This window comes from Peromyscus eremicus, chromosome 12, assembly GCF_949786415.1.
Source record: "Peromyscus eremicus chromosome 12, PerEre_H2_v1, whole genome shotgun sequence".
NCBI classification, from domain to species: Eukaryota; Metazoa; Chordata; class Mammalia; order Rodentia; family Cricetidae; genus Peromyscus; species Peromyscus eremicus.
This window is the reverse complement of record NC_081428.1, coordinates 48,855,556-48,879,038: the sequence shown is the minus strand read 5'-3', so window position 1 is coordinate 48,879,038 and position 23,483 is coordinate 48,855,556. Positions and strand designations below refer to the sequence as shown.

At 42.8% G+C, this 23,483-nt stretch overlaps 1 protein-coding gene across 1 annotated transcript in view; it reads right to left on the bottom strand.

Moving 5' to 3' along the window:
• Positions 1-23,483, bottom strand: part of Plcxd2 (phosphatidylinositol specific phospholipase C X domain containing 2) — a 50,668-nt gene that overhangs the window by 8,698 nt on the left and 18,487 nt on the right. Inside the window, exon 2 of the mRNA XM_059277007.1 lies at positions 6,996-7,456. Coding sequence (XP_059132990.1) covers positions 6,996-7,456 — 461 coding nt within the window. The remainder of the gene's footprint in view (positions 1-6,995; positions 7,457-23,483) is intronic.

The following is a 23,483-nucleotide window of genomic DNA, read 5'->3' as shown; positions in this document are numbered from 1 at the left end:
CAGTAGCCGTTCATTGCTCACACCCTACACACACATCTAACATCCTTTTGACCTACTTAAAACCTTTGACATGTATTCGTAGCAGACCGCCAGCTTCCAAGAGCAAAAATATACATAGACTGCATCTGAAAGCTATAGTAGTTCTCCTGTATAACCCGACGACTTGTGGTACCGACCAGTGTTGATGAATGCGCTGCTGTGTGGCTTTCTTTAGTTTTCAGGCTAATCAAATCTCACATGATCATTTCCACAGTGCACATGTCCTTCCAGGCCACCTGAGTCTGTGTTCCAGCCCTTTCCTAGTTGGCTACAAATAAACTATTTTCTTATTCTCTTTGAGGTGAGAGCTGTATTTTACACAGATAGTTTTTCTCTTTTTATTAGATGTTTTTATTATTTTTACATGGCAGAGGGATGGGGTGGCAACTTTTTGGGAGTTAGTTCTCACCTTCAACCAAATGGGACCTCGGAATTTAATTTAGTCCATCAGTCTTGGTGGCATGCCTTAGCCACTGAGCCATCTCATTGCCCCTATATATTATTTTTTAAAAATAAACAAACTAGCATTTACTGAGAACTTGCTGTCTAATTCAAAGGTGGCTATGCACATAGTATAAGCACAGAGCACCTTCTCACAGTCGTGTCTTAAATAATGCACAAAACAAACAAGATTATAAAGGAAATTGACATGAAAGAAAGGAATTATAACCTATTCAAATAGCAAATATATTTGTAGGAAATTAATGTAGAGCCTCATGATAAATACATAAAATTATTTTGATAAGAGTCTAATAAGCTCCATTAACTCTGAGTTAGTGATGAGCATGAGTGGTATTTTAAGACAATCTGCAGAAAACATGACATGGCCATATCCCTGAGGATAGTTGACAGGCAAGGCCAACCCTGCAGAAGTGGGATACTATTGCCAGCATGCATGACTGGTGGCCACGTGGACTCAAGGTGAGTAAGAGTAAACATGTAGGTTTTTGTTGTGGTTATTTTGTTTGCTTGTTTTAACCAACCAGACACAGCCTTATTAAATTCCATCCCACGCTCCCTGGGAAGTCTCTAGATCCCGGCTGAAACCACGCATATAGTCCAGAAATCATGTTTCCTGTGCTCATGGCATTGACACTTTGCTCTTGGAGTTTAGATAAACACTGTGAACTCATTTGTGAATGAATAGATTTTCATTTGTGTGCACTGACTCTGATGAAATTACCCTTCCCAGGGGAGGAAACCAATGTGCCACTAAGCGTCAGGGAAGACTTTACCGAGGCCATGGCCCTCCAATGGGGCCACTCGAGATGGTGGTAATTTTGAAAATAATTAGCAAGCTATATCCACAGCATTAATTAGTTTCGGGGAGGCAGCTGGGGGACAGAGAATTGCTCTTCTGATTGTCCCAATTGCAAGCTCTGCTGCATGGCTTTCCAGAAGAGCTATATTTTTCCCCTTAGGGGCACGGGTGAGCTCTTCCCAGAGGAATGCCCAGCTCATGTTTACACTGGACTATAATCTACAGAGTAGTCCTCCAGGCACTCAGGAGCAGGGATTTCCCCATGCTCATCTCATTTCCAGTGTGTTCAGGTGCTGATGAAGGCGACTTGACCTTCTGAAGGCCCAGAGGCAGAGAGTGCCAGGCAGGGGGCTGCAAAATGGGTAATGTCTACCCTCCTGGTTCTTAATGGTTCTGAGTAATGCTGAGCACTGATGATGTCTATAGTAAACTCGTGTGTTAATGAGGTTAATCACAGGCTCACTGTAAGCAGATTGCTGGGGAGAGCCCAAGATCTCCTCCTGGCATGTAACTAGCTGGTTTGGAAGCCTGCAGCCTGGAAGGAGAGCTGCCCTGGGCAATGGGCTGGGGGTAGGGGATGGGCAGGAGGCTGGGCAGCCCTGTGACAGGCCCAGCAGGTGGTACCCAAGACACCTGCCCCGGGGCCTGCTTCTGTGCACTAGAGGACAGTAATAACTTGACTCTGCCCCAGAAAAAAAAATGTGTATTCAATACAAATTACACAAAAGGAGCTTTTTGTCCTCGTCCTCCCCCCCCCCGGGGGGGGGAGCTTCTTGGGCAGTCTGATCTGAGGGTTGGCTGGCAGGGGAAGAGGGTGGAGAATCTCTGCTGACAGCGGGAGGCTGGCTGGCAAACCTATGCCCAAGGCCCAGGTTACAGAACATGGTGCAGGAACACTCACGGAGTTTGTTCAGAGCACCTCCCTCCCTGTCTCACTGAGCTGCTTTCCTTTGAAATATCTCCCCTCCAGCTCAGCAGTTTGTGTTCAGCTTTTCTCTTGAGACTAAGATGGAAAATCTCATTTCCTTTAAGAACAGTCCCTCGGGTGACCTCTTCTTAACTGTGGTGGTTGCTTTAGTGGGAGCCTCTGGGATGCAGATTCATGGCGTGCTCTATTTTTCAACGTATTACAAAACCCCTTTCTTCATACCATACAGAACACCGGACACAGTCTTATCCTGCAACTGCATATTGATCATTTTGTCTGTTATTATCTTGAACTGATAAATTATGTTTAGTACTTACTATTATTATTGTCTTCAGATGTGTGTATACCATGGCACACATGTGGACATCAGAATATAACTCTCAGGAGTTGGTTCTCTCCTTCCAATATGGGTTCTGGGGGTGAACTGGGTCACTAGGTTTTCACAGCAAGTGCTTTTAACCCTGGAGCCACCTTGCTGTCCTTTTGGTTTGGGATTTTTTTTTTTTTTTTCCGAGACAGGGTTTCTCTGTGTAGCTTTGCGCCTTTCCTGGATCTCATTCTGTAGGCTGGCCTTGAACTCACAAAGATCCACCTGCCTCTGCCTCCCAAGTGCTGGGATTAAAGGCATGCGCCACCACCGCCCGGCTTGGTTTGGGATTTTTGAGACAGGTCCTGCTACATAGCCCTATTTGGCCTGGAACTATCTGCTTTGTCTCAGTCAAAGTCCTGGGATCACAGGTGTGCACCACCGTGTCCAGCTTGATGGTTCTGTAGTTCACTAGAGTTATGTATTTCTTCCCTTCTCATTAAGATCCCAAATACTTCCCAACTGTAGGCCAAGCCCTCTAATTCACTGTGCCCTTAAAGCCTTATCTACTAAAGTATGCAGATATAATCTGTGAGCTGTGACATAATCACATGTGGAGTAAATGAAATGTGACTGGTGGAACTGCACTTCCTGATATTAAATTCCAGTAATAAAATACCCCGGGGGGTATGTGCAAGGCAGCTCATTACACAATGAATATTTAAAGCCTGACCATAAGTGTGATACAGCCCCAGCATGGGGCCAATGACTAGTGGCTCCTTTTGAGTGCTCTTATTTCAGCTGTTAAAGAGATGTGACAGGAGAAGCAGGGATGGGGGAAGACACAGAATTTAAATGGCAACATTTTCCCTTTTTCTAATACATCATTCCAATCTCTTTCTCCCATAACTAGACTATTTGTAGTGGATAATGCAGCTAAGTGTGTGTGTGTGTGTGTGTGTGTGTGTGTGTGTGTGTGTGTGTATGTGTGTGATGTATGGTATATGCACTTGTTTATGTGTAGACCCAACAATCAGGGTTCAGTTCTCTATTTCCACCCTGTGTGTCCTAAGCTCAAACTCATGTTATTGGGGTTAGCAGCAAGTTCCTTTAGGTGCTGAATCCTCTTCTGTTCCCTTATTTTTTGGGACAGAGTCTCTAGGTGAATCTAAAGTGCTATTTAGCCAGACTGGCTAACCAATGACTTTCAGGGACCTGCCTGTTAATATCCGCCAACCATCCAGAATATCCTCTGTGTACCAAATTATACAATGTTAACGGACCTCATATTCAACCTTACCTGATCCCCACATTCAAATGCCATGCCCCTTTTCTCAATGGGAATGGTCTGGGACCCTTTCAGAATAGGGTCTTAATGAAAAGAAAGTGATTTTTGTTTCACAACATGAGAAAGCAGTTGTGAAAATCATCAAGGCCTGTGGTGAGTCCTCAGAGAACAGCAGGAGCTATGGGATACTAGAGAGGAACCAGCCAGTGAAGGAATCCTGACCCACACCACTTCCTCACAGTGCTTCCTTGGCAAGTTGCTTCATCCTCTCCATTCCTCACTTTTCCCATCTGTAAAATGGGGGACAATAACAAATGCCTATCTCAGGGCTGGGGATTAAGCTCAGTGGTAGAGTGTTTGCATAAAAAGCACAAGGCCCTGGGTTTGGTCTTCAGCTTTGGGTGGGGGTGGGAGTGAGGGGTACAAAATAGCCAATGCCTATCTCATAATGTTGTTGAGAAAATCAAAGAAGTTAATCTTGCACACTCTGGTGTATTAATAAAACTGAGTTGGTATTTCAAGAGCTCCAGGCAAGCCTGGACTGCAACCTAGTGAGACTCCATGACAAATAAATAAACAATTAAAACTGTGAGTCTGAAGAGTATTAAACTTGGGCATAGGAGACAGATGTCATAAATATTTGGAAACAAAAAATCACTTATACCTGGTGCTCAAGCCCCAGTGACCCGCCTGAATCCCCGCTCTAACCATTTGTGGAGCTGGAGTTCTAACCATTTGTGGAGGACACATGTGGCTTCTGATGCTCGAGCTGGGATCAGAACACCTGTCCTCATGGCAGAGCAAGTGCTTTTAACTGCTCAGACATCTCTCTAGCCCCCCACAAACACTTCTTCAACAAACTTTTCTTAAGACCAGGGATGTGGCACAGTGGTAGAGCTGCTTGCCTAGTGCATAGAAAGACCGGAGGTCCTTCTCCAATATTTTTTTTTTAAAAGACATTTTTCTTATTGTACTTAATGAGACAGGAACAACTCTGAATGAATGTATACTTTTTTTCTTGAAGAAAGTTTAAATCAGAGGCTGTCCATTCCTGAGGCTCTTGTTTGCAGCTGCCACACCTTGGTATCAGAGTGGAATGTATCTGAGACCTATCCTGTTACTGAGTGTGTTCTTCAGGCGTGTAGGTTTAGAGGCTCGTCTTCACTGGGGGTGAAGATAGAGGGTACAAGGAGAAAGAATAGTGTTCTACTGGCCAATTGGCTTATTTTACAACTTTGCCTTGGGCTGATAGTAGCCAAGCCATTAAAAATAAATTTAGATGTCTAATAGACTGCAGACAGATTTTTTCGACAGGTGTGGTGATTTGAATGAGAATGCCCGCCCCCCCCCCCCACCACCACCATGGGCTCATATAATTGAATATTTTGTCACCAGTTGGTGGAAATGTTTGTCACAGATCAAGAGGTTTCAGAAGGCAACAATATTAACAACTAGGCTAGGGCCCCAGTTGTAGTATTTTGGCAAAGAATGTGGCTGCTTTTTGTCCTTATCCTATGAATTTTCCTGAGGCTAAATTGAAAAACAATGAACTAATTTCCTTGGCAAAGGAGATTTCAAGACAGCTTAATACTGACTCTGTCATGTGGTTATCACACTTATACAGTAATCATGCTTATACAGGTCGGCAATGGTTATCACACTTATACAGCGGTCATGCTTATATAGGTCAGCAATGAAAAAGACCAGGAGGGGCAAAGAGAAATATAAAATATACAGTTTAAAGAGGAAAAGGAGTACCAGGAAATTTAATGTTGGAGCCAAGGCTTTTGCTGAAAGAGATGAGATCTGATCTCTTTAAGAGAGAGGCCTGATCTAAAATGAAATAAAGGGAGGGGTGCCTTTAGGGTGAGACCCCACCTAGATAAGCTTTCGACTTGTAAAAAAGGAATTTTCTGCTCCAAAATAGCAGCAACAAACCAAAGCTGCTACAAATATGATCCCAGGGTGCCAAGTTGGTAGTCAAGTTTGGCACTGTCATCCCTGTGGTTCTGGCTTTAAAGTCATGAAGGATGCAGGAGTAGGGGGTTCTGGAGTCTTCCTCCATAGCGGAGAGCCACTGAAGCCAGGCCTATGGTGGGGGAGTCCCTGAATGAAGGCCCTGAGAGGTCAAAGCTGTGAAAGTGAAGCTTGGATTGTGTTAGAGACACAAAAGTGTTAGAGGTGCCAGAGTCATGGGATGTCTGCCAACGGAAGCTACATACAGGAAGTGGAACCAGCTCAAGAGAGAGAAGTGTGTTCCAGCCAAGCTGGAAGAGCAGAACCATGCACGTTCTTTGACATTGGACATGAAGCTACAGGAGTTGGAGTTTTCTCTGCTGGGCTTCAGTCTTGCTTTCGTCCGGTATTTCCTCACTATGCCTCTTTTCCTCCGTTTGAGAACGGTCATGTACATTCTGTGCCGTTACATGTTGGAAGTACACAATTTGCTTTTTGCTTTTGATTTTACAGGGGCTATAGTTAAGAGACTGCCTTAAGTCTCAGAAGAGACTTCAGACTTTTAAACAGTGTTGGGACTGTGAAAGACTATGGGGACTTTTGAATTGGGATCAAATGCATTTTGCATTACAATGTGACTACAGGTCTATGAGGACCAGGGAGTGCAATGCGGTAGTCTAAATAAGAATGACCCATGTAGGCTCACATATTTGAATTCTTGGTCCTCAGTGGGTAGGAATGTTTGGGCTAGATTAGGAAGTGTAGACTCGTTGGAGGAAGTGTTCACTAAAGGTTGGCTCTGAGGTTTCAAAAGATTTGTGTGTGATTCCCAGGGCTTTCTCTCTCTGTCTCATGATTGTGGATCAAGATGTGGGCTCTCAGCTGCTCATTTGCTTCGCTGTCATTGACTCTAACCCTCTGAATCCATAAGCCAAAGTAAATGCTTTCTTTCATCAGTTGCCTTGGTCATGGTGTTCTATCACAACAATAAAGAAGGAACTAAGACACCCAACATGAATCCCATTTCTACCAGGCCCACTAAATCTCTTGCAGCTATCCCAGAGTCCAGGTACGATTCTACACATGCCCAGTGCTTCAACCTTTCATCTATTCTTCCAGCCCCTCAGCCTTGGGTTGAGCTATTTTTACAGATGGCAGCCTACGGAAAGCAGAGTTAAGTGCCTGTTCTCAGAAGCACATTACTCCTCCCTCTCACCTGGCATTTCTTCTCCCACAGGCTTCGCAGTGTCATGCTTTCCACACTGCAGGCTGGGCACAGCTTGTTCCCAAAGGCCTCCTGGATCCGCAGAACCAGGCATTTGTGGTGGGCCTCATCCATGGCGTAGAAGTGGTTGAAATCCAGGAAGACGATCTCTTGAGGGTGCTGAGTGAGAAATGCATCAATCTCCATCAATCCATCCCAAACCTTGATGCCAAAGAGCCCGTGGATGAAGTAGATCTCTTGGTCGGTGTCCCCCGGCTTGGAAGACACGCGCAGGTCAAAGTAGCGGATGCCAGCCTCCAGCTGCTCCCGGAAGGTCAGGTTCTGAGTTACAGACCACTTCTTCATTAGCTTCTTCACCAAGGAGATCCGGGCGAGGCGTTTGACAGCTTGGGTTTGGTCAGGCCCCACTGGGGACTTTTCATCTACCCAGTAGCTGAATGAATCATGGGAGCCTGAACAAAGTAATAAAGGAAGAAGACCAGAGTTGAGACTACTCAACTGATAAGAAACAACAGCACAAATACATTATAAATAAATACTTGAAAAAACTTTCTAGCCTGCTGGGAATAAAATAAACACAAACGAAAGTAATGTTGTCTTATTAGCAGCTCGTTAAGCCTAGGGTAAGACTATAATTCTCACATATTGCTAGTGTAAGGTAAATTAATAACTGTTTAGAAAGCTATTTAGAAATATGCTTGGAAATCAGAGCTTTAAAATATTCATTGCATTTTGATCTAGTAATTTCATTTCAGGGAAGCTATTCTGGAGGAAATAAACTCAAACCTTTGGGGGAAAAAACCAAAGATGGCTGCCAGAGGCTGTCTCATTGGATGCGAACAGGAGGAGGCTTAAGTGTCTCTCCCAGAACGTTTATCTGTGTTATTCATTCCATTGAAATGTGGGCTGAGCTCAGGAATGTTGGGGCAGGCATATCAGTAAAGAATAACAACCATTCTTGATTCCATCATAATAAAAGCTTGGAAAGATTAGGACTAGAAAGAACATGTTTCCGCACAGCAAAGGCCTGTATACAGCAACCCACAGCCACCATTATGCCAAATGGAGAATGGCTTTTACTCAATGTAGCACCTGAAGTCTTAGCTGGAACACTATAACTAAGAAGGAAATAAAAGGGATATGAATACGAAAGGGAAAAGTCAAAACAACCTTATCTGCAGATGATGCAATTTCATTTATAAGACACCCTAAGGGTTATACCAGAAAATTCTTAGACTGATAGTGTTTTTCTCAGCAAAATGGCAGGATATAACATTAACAGGTAATATTAATACCAATAACAAATATTCTAAGAAAGAAATGGGGAAACAATACTATTTACAGTAGCCTCAAAACAAACAAGGAAACAGACACCCTTGAAATAAGCCTGATGAAGGAAGTAAGGGATCTCTCAATGAAAAATTTAAAATGCTGAAAAACTGAAGAAAATACTAGAAGAAAAAATGACCTTTTATGCCCATGGATTGGCAGAATAATGAAATGATAGACAGCTCTCAAAGGGTGACATACATATGGCCAATAAACATAAAAAGTTTAAGCTCAGTAGCCATCAGAGAAATGCACACTTAAAATACATCATGATTCCATCTCATTTCAGCCTGAATGGCAGCCATTAAGAAAACGAAAACAAATGCTAATAAGCATATAGACATAATAGAACCTTTATAGACCAATGATAGCAATGTATGGTACAGCCACTATGGAAATCAGAAAGAGGTTTCTGAAAAAATTCACAACACAACTCCAAAACACAAACAGCATGTACTCTCTCGTTTGTGGTTCCTAGATTTTAATTCAACACATAAAATATGCACACCATATGATCCAACCACACCACTCTTGGATATTTACCCAAAGGTCCCTAAATCAACACATCACAGAAACACTTGCACAGTGTTCTTATAGCACTCTACACAACAACCAACATGAAGCCAACCTAGGTGCCCAACAGCAGAGGGATAGTTAAATAGCGTGTAGTGAATAGACACCATGGAAATCTCCAAGCCATAATAAAGAATGAAACTGGGGCTGGAGAGATGGCTCAGCGGTTAAGAGCACTGGCTGCTCTTCCAGAGGACCTGTGTTCAATTCCCAGCACCCACATGGCAGCTCACAACTGTCTGTAATTCCACTTCCAGGGGATCCAATGCCCTTACACAGATGCACCAATGCAAATAAATAAATCATTTTTAAAAAAAGAACAGAATTATATCATCTTCAGGAAAACAAATCCAACTGCAGATAATCATAGGCAGGGAATCCAGCCAGTCTCCAAAACACAAACAGCATGTACTCTCTCGTTTGTGGTTCCTAGATTTTAATTCAACACATAAAATATGCACACATAACATGAAAATAGAAGCAAAATGAACTGGGGAACAAAAGAGACTAACGGGGGAAGGGCTGAGAGAGGCAGACAAGGAGGCATGGAGCGTGTGTGTTCCACGTACAATATGTACTTGTATGAAAACGCCTGTATGGAACAGTACCGTGTGCAATGAATGCACAATGGAATTCAGCAAAACAGAAAACCTCCTGTACCTTTCTCAAACATACAATGCATTATTGTTTTCTATAATCACCTCAAATATTGTGATGGAACTAGCGAAATAGGCTTACACTTCCTATTTGTTTAAAATATAGGAAATAAAATGTAAAGGAATATTTCTGTAAGTAATGTGGGCATATCTTTGACTATACAATGCTATTATATAAAAGGATGATGTTCTTAATATCACACTAATTTTTGTATGACTGGAACCATAATTTTATCTTCTATAATCTGATTTCTCTTAAACACTTTATTTTAATTTATCTCAATTTCAAAATAAAATAGCCTTAACAAATAATTGTACTCACTAGCCTGAACCAGAAGGCACCAGGACTAGGGCACAAAAACAGAACAAAACACCCACAAACATATAACGTGTAAGCATGTGTGTATGTTGGGGGTGGGGATACATTTGCCTATTTGTGCACAGAGGCCACAACCTTGAAACAGACTCTCACTGAATCTGGGGCTTAGGTCGGTGAACAGCAAGCCCCAGACATCCTCTTGCCTCTGGCCGCAGGTCCTCATTCTGATCCTAATAACCTTTCCCTTCACAATCACACCAGGATTCTTTTATTCATACTACTACTTCTTCATCAGCTCTCTGCTGAACTGAACTTCAGAGCAAGCATTTCATACACACACACACACACACACACACACACACACACACACACACACACACAACAAAATTACATGAAACAGTTGGTCATATTATCTTCTTGTTCTGGGCACAAACCATCCTCCACTGACTTTATCCCATCATCTCAGAAGTAAGAGTGAACAAAAGAAAAACAGGTTACAAATGATGCTCTATTATTATGTAGCATCCAGAGCGTGGAAGAGATTCAGTTAAATTTTAAGAAATAGCATATTTATGACTCTTTAGGTGAACCGAATTTCACAAGTGAGAAAATTACCAGCATATTTCAGGTAAAAGAAAAGCTATTACGAATAGAAATGTGGGGCGAGTCCCCCTGGACCTTCTGCATTGAATCTTGTAGCTAATGAGGCTCACTGGGTTCTGCCTAATGCTCAGCTTCCTTTGGCTGTACAGAAACAGGGCCTTTTTATACCTCCTTATTGAGAGATTTATTACAAACCCTTAGATATAAGGGTGAACAGCCAGTTCTCTCCTCCTTCTAAATTGCATTAATGAGCCAGCTGTTTGGGACACGGTATGTAACAGAATGCAAGGCACACACTCCACTTCTTTCTTGCCTGGGCACCAGGGAATAGCTGGGAGCCAAGCATGGAGGACAGACACATCTCCTCTGGAGTGTGCTTGCTGGTGCTGAGCCCGATTTCAGCTCCACGGGGAGATGGGCTAACAACCCCCAATGCTTTGCTTGGCTGAGAACTGTGCAGAAATGTGACAGCCATGGGACCCCAGGGACCACTTCTGATTGCACAGGACACACACCATTCCCAGCCCACTCCACCGAAGAAAGAGAAGCCCACCCCACAAGAGTGAGAGTGAGCAGAGTTCCTGAGAACAGCCGTCTGTCTCCCTTGGACTCTGTCCTCCTTTCAGTCTCCAAGCCCACCTCAACCTCCCCAACATCCGGTACTCCATCCCCTGCCCCCAACCTGTTGTCTGTTGGTGCACGCTGCTGAATGCTCCACAGGGGTTATCTTACCCATGCCCACAGAAGTCAAAAGCAACTTTCACCCAATAAGAGTTCTTCTCAATTGTTTTGTCCTTTCTACTTATCTCCCCTCCCCACACAAAATTTTTATTAACACAGAGTGAATAAAATAACAGTGAAGGCAATGTAAAGTTCTGGTAACTGGTTGGGTAAAGGATGATGGGGAGGAAAGACTTTAAATCCAGTTCCAAATTTCAAGTCCCTGTGACTGGATTAATTATCGACAAAAGTTCCAGAGTACTTTGCAGGGGATGAGGGGATGAAGGAATACTTCCTGGGGGTGACATCAACAGTACGTCAGTACATTTTGGAAATAAGCAATTCGTTGTGTGTTCAGACCACCAGGTGGAGCCTTCCGCAAGAAGCTGGATATGTAGAACTCACACGTATAATCCCAGTACCTAGGAGGCAGAGGCAGGAGGATGCCTTAAGTTTCATGCCACCTGGACTACATAATGAATAGCAAGAACTTTGGTCATATGAGTCCCTCCTTCATGATCTATACTCCCAGGACTGATTTTAGCCCTTAGAGGGGAGATAGGTGGGGCTGGAGAGATGACTCAGTTACCAAGAGCTCTTTCTGCTCTTGCAGAGAATCAGAGTTCAGTTCCCATATGGTGGCTCACAACCGCCTGCAGCTCCAGTTCTGAGGGATCAAGCATTCTCTTCTGACCTGCATGGGCTCCTGTACACACACATATACTCCTGCAAGCTCACAGAAATATACATAAATAAAAAAATAAATACGTCATTTTTAAAAGATGAGGAATTTTTCTCCAAGTTCTAGAAATTCTCTGCAATCTCTTTATTTTTATAGCTATTGGTATATTTGTTTCTTCCTGTTTTTTTTATATCATCAACAGCACTTTACATTACTTGTTCCTCTTGATGTATGCAAAACCCTGGAACAATACATATGTTGGGAGCATAGCACGAAGGTCCTTGCACCCACAGAATCTCCTGAGAAACCAGGAATGTTAAACACACAGGACTGTCTTTCCAATGGGAAAGATAAAAAAACCTGTTCTTCCATCCAGAAAGCTGAGAACTGGGAGAGTGATAAACGGCCTGGTGATCTGCATTATCTGTTGGTTCAGGCCATATCAAGCTCTTAAAACCAAGACTGATGGTGGCTAGTAATCTAAATGACCCTGATAGCCAGAGGCTCTCCCAAGTTCCCACAACCAGGGCCAGAGGTGGCTAATAGCCCAAATGACCTCTATGCTGTTTGTATGACCTAGACCAGGCCAGATCTTTAGGCCCTTAATCTAGTACAAGTAGCATATCTCCAAGAACCCATCTTCTTGGAAGAAAGGTGCTCTGAGTTTGAGTTTCAATGTATTATGCTTCCCCATGTAACAGGGATTGTATTATACCAGGAAACTTTTTTTTTTCCAAATTAAACTGGGCTTAAATACATTGGGAATAAACTGCCTGTTATTACACTCCCTGAAGTCTGACCCAGGTTGACGACGTCAGTTTGCACTGGGTTTTCATTCTTCTCTTTGAGTAGTTTGCTTCCCTGTATGACACCTGCAGGGACCCCCTCATATATGTAACAATACTTTGTAATGGAAAGCAGCGATTCTCAGCTTTGGACACATACACGAATCTCAGGGGTAGGGTAGAGCTTTAAAAAAACATCAGTGCCAGGATTCTACCCCAGACACACCAACTCAGAATCTCATTTATGTGGGGGTTGAAACTCCCCTCCCCAAATGATGTTGAATTCTCAGGTTTGGCTTCCACTGCCACAAATATAAGACTAACCTTGCCTAACATGTTTAGGTTGTTCCAAAAATTCTTTTAAATTTTGAAGCACTAATCTGGTGGCTAGACTTTCTCACGTCTAGGGGTACCTCTTTTATCATTTCGCTGACCCACAAAGGTCCCCTTCAACCAACTGAATAGTTACAGCTTATTATTGGAGAAGAGGCTGTCGGGAGGCCTTGCTTTCACTAGTGTGCCTTCTGGGGGTGACTAGACAGGTGGCTTAAGATTGATTAGGGTCTTTGTGATGTGCACTCAGTTTAAGATCGAGTTCTGAACAAAGCAGCTAAATCACCAGGGAAGAGAGGATGGAGTGGAGGAGGGTTAGTGGTGTCTTCGTTTGGAGTTAGGGTTACTCCCTCTTGGAGGGCATGGCTGGACAGCATCCTCTAAGAGGCCAGGAACAAGAAAATGAGCTGGTCCTGTGAGTTCCAGGGACAACCAGTTTGTTCTCTATCTGGAACACAATCTCTGCTCCCTTCTCTCTGCTGTTTGTTTCTTGGGGATTCAAGAGCTCAAGGGAGCACGCAGCAGTTTTTAGTTAAAGCACTGTCATTACCTAGACCTCACAAATTGGAGTGGGAGTCATTTTCTGAGCTCAATTAAAAGGAATTTAAAGCGAATTTCCTGGAAACCCAGCTTCCTAGTAACACAGCAATAACTCAGACAACACAGTCTGCCATGATACATCACATTACAGTAGCACAGTGGCATTTCAGAATGAAGAGACATTCCTTACAGACACAGAAGCAAGAATGGAGGAAGAGGAAGCTATGAGGATGGAGGTAGGGATGGTGCTGCCACATTAAAGAGCTCTTGACCTCAAATATTTAGGAACCATTCCGTTCCCAACTGCCACAGGTACCACTCTGCCTTTGGGAGCCCTCTAATTCTGAAGCTCAATAGGACCTTCAGGTGGTTCTCTGGCCCCACCTTCCCTGGCCTGATTTCTTCATTCATCTTGGGGATGGTGCCTCAAGGTGCCAACATTATAAAAACTTAGAGGAGGTGAGAACAGTCAACAAAAAAATCTTACTCGCCGGGCGGTGGTGGCGCACGCCTTTAATCCCAGCACTCGGGAGGCAGAGCCAGGCGGATCTCTGTGAGTTCGAGGCCAGCCTGGACTACCAAGTGAGTTCCAGGAAAGGCGCAAAAGCTACACAGAGAAACCCTGTCTCGAAAAACCAAAAAAAACAAAAAAAAACAAAAAAAAAATCTTACTCTATGTTAAAACACAGCTATATGCATAGCACACAAATATACAGTAACCTTAACTTTTTTAAGTTAAAAAAAGTATTTTATTTTTATTTGTGTTTGTGTGTATGTATGCCACGTGTGGGCAGTGTTCAAGGAGACCAGAATAGAACATCAGAGTTCCAGGAGGTTGCAAGCTGTCCAACATGAATGTGAGGAATTAAATTCTGGTCCTCTGCAAGAGCAGTGTAAGCTCTTTACCACTGAGCATCTCTTCAGATCTTTAGTATTGAAAATTACATGTTCAGAACAGAAATGTTAAAAAGGCTCACTGTGGGGAGGTTATTGCGAGCATGCTGAGGAACACTACTCTAGACTGAGCCCCAGGCTTGTCTGGATGGTACCTCGACTGTCTTATTCTTAATGGGCACACCCCTCAGTCCCTTCAGAAACCCTGTCCCACTGGTCATCTGTTGGACCTCATATGGGAAATTTTGTCCCCATTCTCTGTCCCAGAACAATAATAGGGAACCATTAACTCCCTCTAGTTTTTTTTTTTTCAAGTATTCCCAGGTATCATCCCAAGAATAAGTTGTTTCTATGTCTATTCAACCGCAAAGGACCCAAGTTTACAAGCTGTTAATTTAAGACATAGATATTTACAAGTGATGAATGATAAAACAAATCTGGAAAACAGCCATAGCTCTGAGTAAGTGAAATGGAGAGTTCCCACATGGTACCATGCTGCCTGAGTCTATCATCTTGCCTCTGCTGCTTACTCACTATGTGACAGAAATGTAGTCATTTCTCTGAAATGGGAATAACATTAGTAACACTCCTCAGTTTGTTATAAAGACTAAGTGAGCACTTGGAGGGGTCCTTGGCAACAAAGTAAGCCCAAACTCATCAGTACTCATTATTTATTGCTTTCTCTCTGCCAATTATATCTGAGAACCAAATCTTTGAGATCTCAGCAAATATTTCTAGTTGGGAAACTGTCAAGCTTCCAAAAGGTTAACATTTAAAGCTGGGAGGCAGGAAGCCAAGTATAAGTGATATATCTTTATTACATACAAAACTCAGCATCAAATACAATTACTTTAGATTACAGTGTTACATAACGTAAGCCCAAATTGGTACTAAACTTATAAAACTCAACTAAACTTATTAGCGATCTCCAGTCTGCTCTTACGTCAACGGTTGTCAATAAATATAATGACTACTCAATGTGAAAACATGCTATTGAAAGCCCCAAAGATGTTCTTGAAATTTGTTTCTAGCCTGATGGAATTAGACACCCTCAAGTGAGTCTATGGAAAAACCAATTTAAAAAAAATCTTATTTTTAATCAGATTTTTGTAGTGTTTCATTTATATATTGATATATAAGTTGATATTTAACATCCTCTGTTACCTCCAGGTCTACATATAAGCACGTGACTAAAGATGGACACTCTGATTGGTCAATCCTGAGATGACAGAGATACAAAACTAATTCCCATTCAAGGAGGGAGAAACTACCTTCCTTTTAGTTGGGAAAATGTATCAAAAGAATTAAAATAAAAATTCATTTTATGGAAATATTTTTACTAACATCAACATAAGTAAGGTATAAGAATATATCCTCCTCTCTCTCTCTCTCTCTCTCTCTCTCTCTCTCTCTCTCCTTCTCTCTCAATACAGCTCTAAAAAGGTAAAAAAAAAAAAAAAGAGAATATATCCTACAAGCATTCTTTTAAAGCAAATAATAGTCTAACCTCTTTTGGGAGTCATTAAACTCCATGTAAATGCTACATTCTTAGTGAAATTTGTGCCAGTTACTTTTAACCATCAATTTGATACAAATTAGAATTGCCCATGAAGGGAGTCTCAGTTGAGGGACTGCCTAGATCAGACTGGTTTGTGGACATGTCTGTGAAAGATTCTCTTGGTTGATAATTGACCCAGCTCACTGGGTGGCACCATCTCAAGGTCTGACCCTCTGGGTTGTGTAAGAATAGAAAAAGCTAGCTAAGTAGTGCAAGCAAGCAAGCAAGCAAACAAGTAAGCAAGCGAGTAACAAGGGAGCAACAAGCAAGCAACAAGCAAACAAGCAAGCAAGCAACAAGCAAGCAAGCAAGCAACAAGCAAGCAAAGTGAGCACACAAACTTCTATTTGTTTCTCTTGGCTCCTGGCTATGGATGTGACTAGCTGCTTGAGTTCCTACCTTGACTAAATGATGGAGGAGAATAAACCCTTTCCCCCTCCCCAAGTTGTTTCTGGTCAGGGCAACAAAAATAAAGCCAGAACAGAACTTAATCATATAATTTCTATTGCAACTAATTTGGGCTGTTCCAGTTGTAGTGTTCAGTTAGGGCTCGGCTATATTACCTCAGCCTGCATGTTACTTTGTGTGATATGTGGTTTGGATGTTCTTTCCCCAACTATTAGTCTATACTTGTCATATGAGGCCACAGTAATGTAAGCTGCTTGAAAAAAAACCCACATCAAACCATACAAAAAGCCCAGTGGGTACAGCCAACTTTCTATTGGAGATGATGGTGCATAAAATTACACTGAATGTCAAATGTTTTTCTAAATTAATGTGGGATATACAAATTTTATGTCCTGGGAAAATTAATAAGATTTTAGCCACAGGAACCTTTTCCTATCTCAAACCAACAAAATTAAGAAAATACTAAAAATGCCCAAACACAGAAGACCTCATACTTTATCTTAGTTAAGCTACATCAGCCACATGATATCGATGGCCAGTCAGTGCCTTCTGGGTAGCAATGAAGTCAAAGCTGGGCCTTACTTATGATGCTCTGTGTAAACAGGAAAAGACAAAGCAGTATCATACTGAACAGAGACAAGCTATTAATAAGTCAAAGAATGACAAGTAATTTGTTCTCATCTCTTAAAGAAGAAAAGAATAGATCCTAACTGGAACTGGAATCAGAAATTGAAAGGCTCAGCTGGATACTAGCTCCTCCTCAGATGGATGTTCTAACACCAAGTTCCAGGGTTGATGGCTTGGTTGCTTGGAGTTCATGCTTGATTTAAACACAGACTGAAAGACAGTGTCCATATAGAATTTCTATTTTTTTAAAAAAAATCTCCTGGCGGGAGTGATGGAACATTCTTGTGATCTAAGCATTTAGGAGACTGGGGAAGGAGGGTCTGAGAGTTCGAGGCTAGTCTGGGCTATTAATAAGAACCAGTTTCTAAAATCTAAGAGGGTGAGAGTGATTCAGTGGTAAAGCACTTGCCTTAGTATGTACAAGGTTGTGAGTTTGAGCCTCAGAACTGTAAGAAATAAGATGAGGTTCAGGTCCTCAAACACATTATCTCACTCAAAGTGCTTAATTGTCTATGTTTTTTTAAGAAATTCCTCCCAAATCCGAATGTATTAAAGTTGAAGTATTAAAAATATGTTCTCACTCAGGGTTGGGGATATAGCTAGTTAGTAGTGCTCTCTTAGCATTCATGGGGTCCTGGATTCAGTTCTCAGTCCTGTACCACCTGCTCCCAATGTTTCTATCCAAGATCCTTTGATTGAAAACTGAATATTTTTCTAAGGTCTGAAGGAAACACTGCTATTTTACAAATGAGTAAACAAAAATGTCTCTAGTATGGACTGACTTCCTCTGGAGACTCTGGCTAGCTCACTTCATTTTCCAGCATCTTCCTAACTCATGACAGCTGCCAGCTCTGTAGGGTTTTGGGGTTTCTAAGTAAGGGCACATGGAAAGGCACATCAGTGGTGCAGCGACAGAAGAGGCCAGGATATTACAGCATTTCAGGGCTGGTTGATGCAGGTTTTCACCAGTAGTTCCTTAGGACATGGGGCACAGTGCTAAGACAAAACAAAAAGCTTTTTTTCTTTTTTTTTAAAGACACACTTGGGAGGAAAAGTAACTCATAAAAAAAATTCCTAGTCTGGAATATAAACACGTGATAAGGAAAGGCAACTCATTTGTAATCCTCCAAGCACAAGGATTCTGGGTAACCTTGCTCTCTTCTGTTTGCTATGCACAGCTGAAACATCCGTCTCTAGCATGAAGGGCTCTTCATGCACTTGAAGTGGTCCTCACCATTGGGCGGGATATGCATGTGTGGCAGGAGAAGGCTGGCAAGACTCCACCCACTCTGCTGAGGAGGGGAGAAAAGCAGAGATGTGAAGCTGAGGATGCTGGGGCGGCAGAGGACCTCCCAGAAGGCTGCAGGGCTGAGGAGAAAACTTCAGAGGGAGACTAACCAAGTGGAGATTTCTCACGGATTCGGTACAGTTTCACTTCTCCATTTCTGATAAAATGAAGACTGTTTGGAAGTGACCATGGGAACGGAGGATTGATCATTAATTTGTCTGAAAGCACACTTGGGTCTCAGTCCAACTCTGCTTTGAGGTCCCTGTCTATCAGACGCTCTGCTCTGTGAGACTATACCTCTTGGCTGGTTGAACGTGAACCAGAGTCCTCAGGCAGCTGCAGATCTAGAGTAAGCAGAATGTGTTGCCACAGGCAGGGCAGACATGGGTGGAAACATGCAAGAAGAAAGATCCTGTGATCAAGACAGACTCCTTGGCCGGGTGGTGATGGCGCATGCCTGTAAACACAGCACTCAAGAGGCAGAGGCAGGTGGATCTCTGTGAGTTCGAGGCCAGCCTGGGCTACAGAGTGAGTTCCAGGCAGATTCCTTGGAGACTCACAAGGTTTTCTTTTTGGTATACTGGAATTAAAATCTTAATTATAAAAAGGCTAGCAGTATAAAGCATTATAATCAACTGATACAGATTTGAAAAGAGTCCTAAGAACAAAAGTATTGTGTAACATAAATGTACAAGGACAAAATGGGAAGTTACAGGCAACTACCACAAACAATATTTGACCAATACTACTGAAGTAAGCACAACATCTGAAAATGTACTGTTCCGCTAACTTGCCCAAGCATGAGGCAGGGGACATCTTTGCAGCAGTTGACAACAGATTTCTGACCACAGAGAAGGTCCGTCGTCAGAAGCTTCTCACTGCCCTGAAGAATACTGAGGTGGTGGAGTTGCTTCAGACTTTTGAGGTATAGGACCAGGGGTTCTGTACCCACAAATGCAGCTGATGAGGAACTTCCTGTAAATAATAAACACCTCAGCCTCGTGGGCTGCCTTTGCTGTATTGAAAAGTAACACATTATCAGAAATGGTGGACAAGCCGCTGGGGTGAGGGGCAAAGTTCACCAGCTTTGAGACGCTTTCTATGTGCTCTCACCAATAATCTACATACAATCTACACATACCTCCCTGTGATGATGATATCCAGAGTAAGAATTTAGAAGATGGGGACTGGAGAGATGGCTCAGTGGTTAAGAGCCCTGGCTGCTCTTCTAGAGGACCCAGGTTCAAGTCCTAGCACCCATATGGCAGCTCACAACTGTTGCAACTCTAGTGCAGGGGATCTGACACCCTCACATGGATAAACATGCAGGCAAAATGCCAATGCACATAAACCAAAAGTAAATTGTTAGGGAAAAAAAAAAGAATTTAGAGGAAGGAAGCCAGGCCACCTCTTCCTTCTCTTTCCCTGGTTCTACGAGGAAAGATGGAGGCTCTATTGATGTGTTCCTTTTACCCCCCACCCCCTTCCCAATTTATACACTATTGGACCACTTCCCTCAGTTCTCTGCTAGGCAGGTGGAAGATGCAGAAGGGATGGCCGGACCCTGCACCGTGCTGACATTTAAAGGTCAGATCTCATTGTATCACAAATAATGATATTTCCCTTCCACGCATATGAGAAGGACAGCTGTGAGGACTACTGGAGGGAACCTTTGAAAGTTCATTGGGCCCCAAAGACTTCATTTACTGCAATTTTGCCGAATGCTTTAGCTGAGGAAGCTTTTGTCAGAGACTGAAAAATAAAGTAAAAGGATAGACTCACCCAACTACTGTGTTCCCCTGATTTTATTGATCGTATATCGTTAGCTTCTTAATCGATAGAGATTTCTCAAGGAACTTTAAGAACTGATCAGTGGCAGAAATCGAATCCAATTTTCAAATATCTTATTTCATAACTGGCCTCCTTTTCTTTTTCTTTTTGTCGTGCTATGAAACTCAGGGTCTCAGCCCATAAGGCAAGCTCTACCACCGAGCTACAAAGGCAGCCCTCCAGAGTCTTTTTGACCTCTCAGACCTTAGTGCCAGAGATCAGGTAGATGCCACCTTGGCCATCTGTGGAAAGGGCACATGGCTAACTCCACTTATATTTCCCTATTTAAAAGAATAATTTAGCTGGGTGATGGTATACACCTTTAGTCCCAGCACTCGGGAGTCAGAGGCAGGCAGATCTCTGTGAGGTCGAGGCCAGCTTGGTCTACAAAGCAAGTTCCTGGAGAGCCAGGGCTACACAGAAAAACCTTGTCTTGAAAAACCAAAGGGAAAAAAAAGAGTAATTTATCTTGGAGAAATCACATGTTCAGTCACATATCTTTTAAAGGCATCTCTTGTCCTCACACACAGTACTTGTGGAAGACTTTTACTCAAGACTAGAAAGATGTTGCCCCCGCCAGTGCTCGAACCTCAGGCTTCACCGCCAACCTGTCATTGGTTCCTCACATAGGCTCTGGTCTGGAAATAAACTGTTTCAGTTTCTGGTGTGCTTACTACCAATGGCAGGCTTGGACATTTGGCTTACATCATTTATTCTCTGTCATAATCATTTCAGCACTGGATACATATGCTTATTATGGATGAAGAAACTGAGGCTTTGCCATGGCTTCAGAGTTGCAAGGTTTGCCAATGGCTACCTAGGACAGAAGTCCCAGTCTTGATGACTGGTGCTATCCAAGAATACTGTAAGGATAACACTGCTGCTTCTGCTGCTGTGTCATCTAAGCAAGCCACAGATGCTGCTCACCTACTTCTATAACATCCTTTGGCTGCTGTTTTTGCTAAATGCCTAGTCTTCACCCCAGTGCAGGAAGATCAATGAAGAGATGGAAGCTTTTTACAATCTTGTAGAGAGCTGAAAACATTTCTATGCAAGGACACACGAGGGCACTCTAACCTTCTCTCAGTTAAAGAAACATTTTCTTTGCATTCCTCACCTCCCAGCTTTGACACCAACGCTTTTCTTAGAACTCAGCCTCTCTCCCCATTCCTCAACTTAAGAAGGCTGAGGAATGAGCCTTTGTGTCTCTTTTCTCTTAGGAGTGGCTACTTCCACTTGCTAGCTGCTCACAAAAGGAATTTATGGCTCTATTCACCATTGCAAAGACATGGTTTTGAGGCTCAGTGGTTATGCATTGTTATTGCTCTTGCAGAGGAGCTGGGCTCAGTTCCCAGCATCCACATTCAACAGTCCACAAACCCCTATAACTCCAGTTACAAAAGATCTGATGCCCTCTTCTTGTCCCCATGGACACTCGCACACATGTAGTACACATAAGCATGCACAAGTGCAATGTAAACATAAATAAATATTTTAAGCTACATTAATTTATTTCTAACTATATTTACACAGAAAACATGCTTACAGATTTAGCTTAACCGTATTTGCACACCAAACCATACTCGAAGCTGGGGTTGTGTTTATTGATTTTTGGTTCATATGAGAATTTGTTAAGTTGCTGGAGAAATCTGTTTCCCTCCCACAGATCTACAGTGAGTATCTTCATGTTGGTTGACAATGGCTGGACAGCACATTGATTCCATTGGTGGTACATTCAATTCTTAACATTTATGATAGTTCCCCTTCATTCCAAAGGCTGTCATTTCACAGCTTTGTGGGGACATTAATACTTTGGGGGGGAATCCAAACCCCCAGACTACCTTCTTAGTCATCTAGTTGGTTGACTTTTTCTCAGGGTAGGTAGGGTAAGATTCATTTGATGTGGCTAGAAAGCTGGCTCCGTGATTAAGACCATGCTTGCATTTATTTCACTTGCTCTGAGGGCCTGAGTTTGGTTCCTAACACCCATATTGGGCATCTCACATCCACCTGTAACTCCAGTTCAAGAGGATCCAAAATGCTCCTATAGAGTCTGGGGGTATACATGCACATGCTTTCTTCCAAATATTAAAATCCACTGAGGGGAGGATCTCAGATCTCTTCCAAGACAAGCCAGGGTATTCTCTTTATTCTGTGAATGAAATACTAAGCCAAGTGCTCTGCCAGATGAAAGGAGGAGGGAAAATCCAATAAGTAGCATCTAAATTACACAAAATGATAGGATTAAAGAGAGTGTGTACGCCCGCCTCAGCGGGGAAAGCCAGTGCAAACGCATCTCACCCTCGAAGACGGGCTCTCTGAAGAGCTGCGTCTCCTAATGCTTCATGCTGCTCTTTCTGTCTAGTGCAGGAAGTTTCTCTCTGCAGAAGCCTTGCTGGGTGATCACTACACAGACCACTTAAACCACCAGGCTGCTTTTGTTCCGAGTCAATAAAAAGCCTCTTGGATGTCTGGTCTTCGGAAGTGAAAAAAAAATGCAACTTGTTCAGGCGAACAGGGCAGTGGGTGGTCCTTCATACATACATACCCAACGTCATGGTACCATGCATTAGAAGCCTGGCATAGAATCAGACAGTCCCAGATGAAAAGAAAATTAGCCTTTATTACAACAACAGGGAAGAACTGAGGATTTAGCCCAACACTGGTTCAGACTCCAGCTCCATAACTTCCTTTTATTTAGACTTGATAAAACAAATTTGACAAGAGCCAGTTTTCACAGTTCTACCATTGATATCAAGAGTCTTGTTTTTGGCAATCTGTTTGGCAATCTTGGTGCCCCTATTTCTTAATCTGCAAATTGGGGAGAAGTGCACCTCCATCACTGAGTTGTTGTAAGGATTTAACTAGGCCTATGTAAGACAAGGAAACCAGTACAGGAATCCTAGTTAATCTTATATTAGTATTACTAAGTAAGCTATCCCTCTGCTCCTGTTGGCGTTTCCATACTCCTTATATTAAGTGTTGGGCATCTTAAGACTTTGCAATGCAGTTACAAGCACTGGTCGTATCCTAGACATCAGTATCTTTCTGCTTGTTTCTCCTTCGGACCACTAGGAACACCCATCCCTCATGCCTAAATTCTGTCGATATTTCAAGATTCCATGTCTTTCTCCTCCTCTGTCTCCCCCTCCTGCCACCTTCCCCATCAGATACCTATTTTGAACCAGACACCAAGTATATACTGAGATGACGAGACCTGGCTGTGTGTGGTAGAGGAAGAAATGGGCAACAGTCCTACTGGGTGCGTGTGCGTGTACATGTGTCTGTGTGTGTGTGTGTGTGTGTGTGTGTGTGTGTGTGTGTGTGTGTGTGC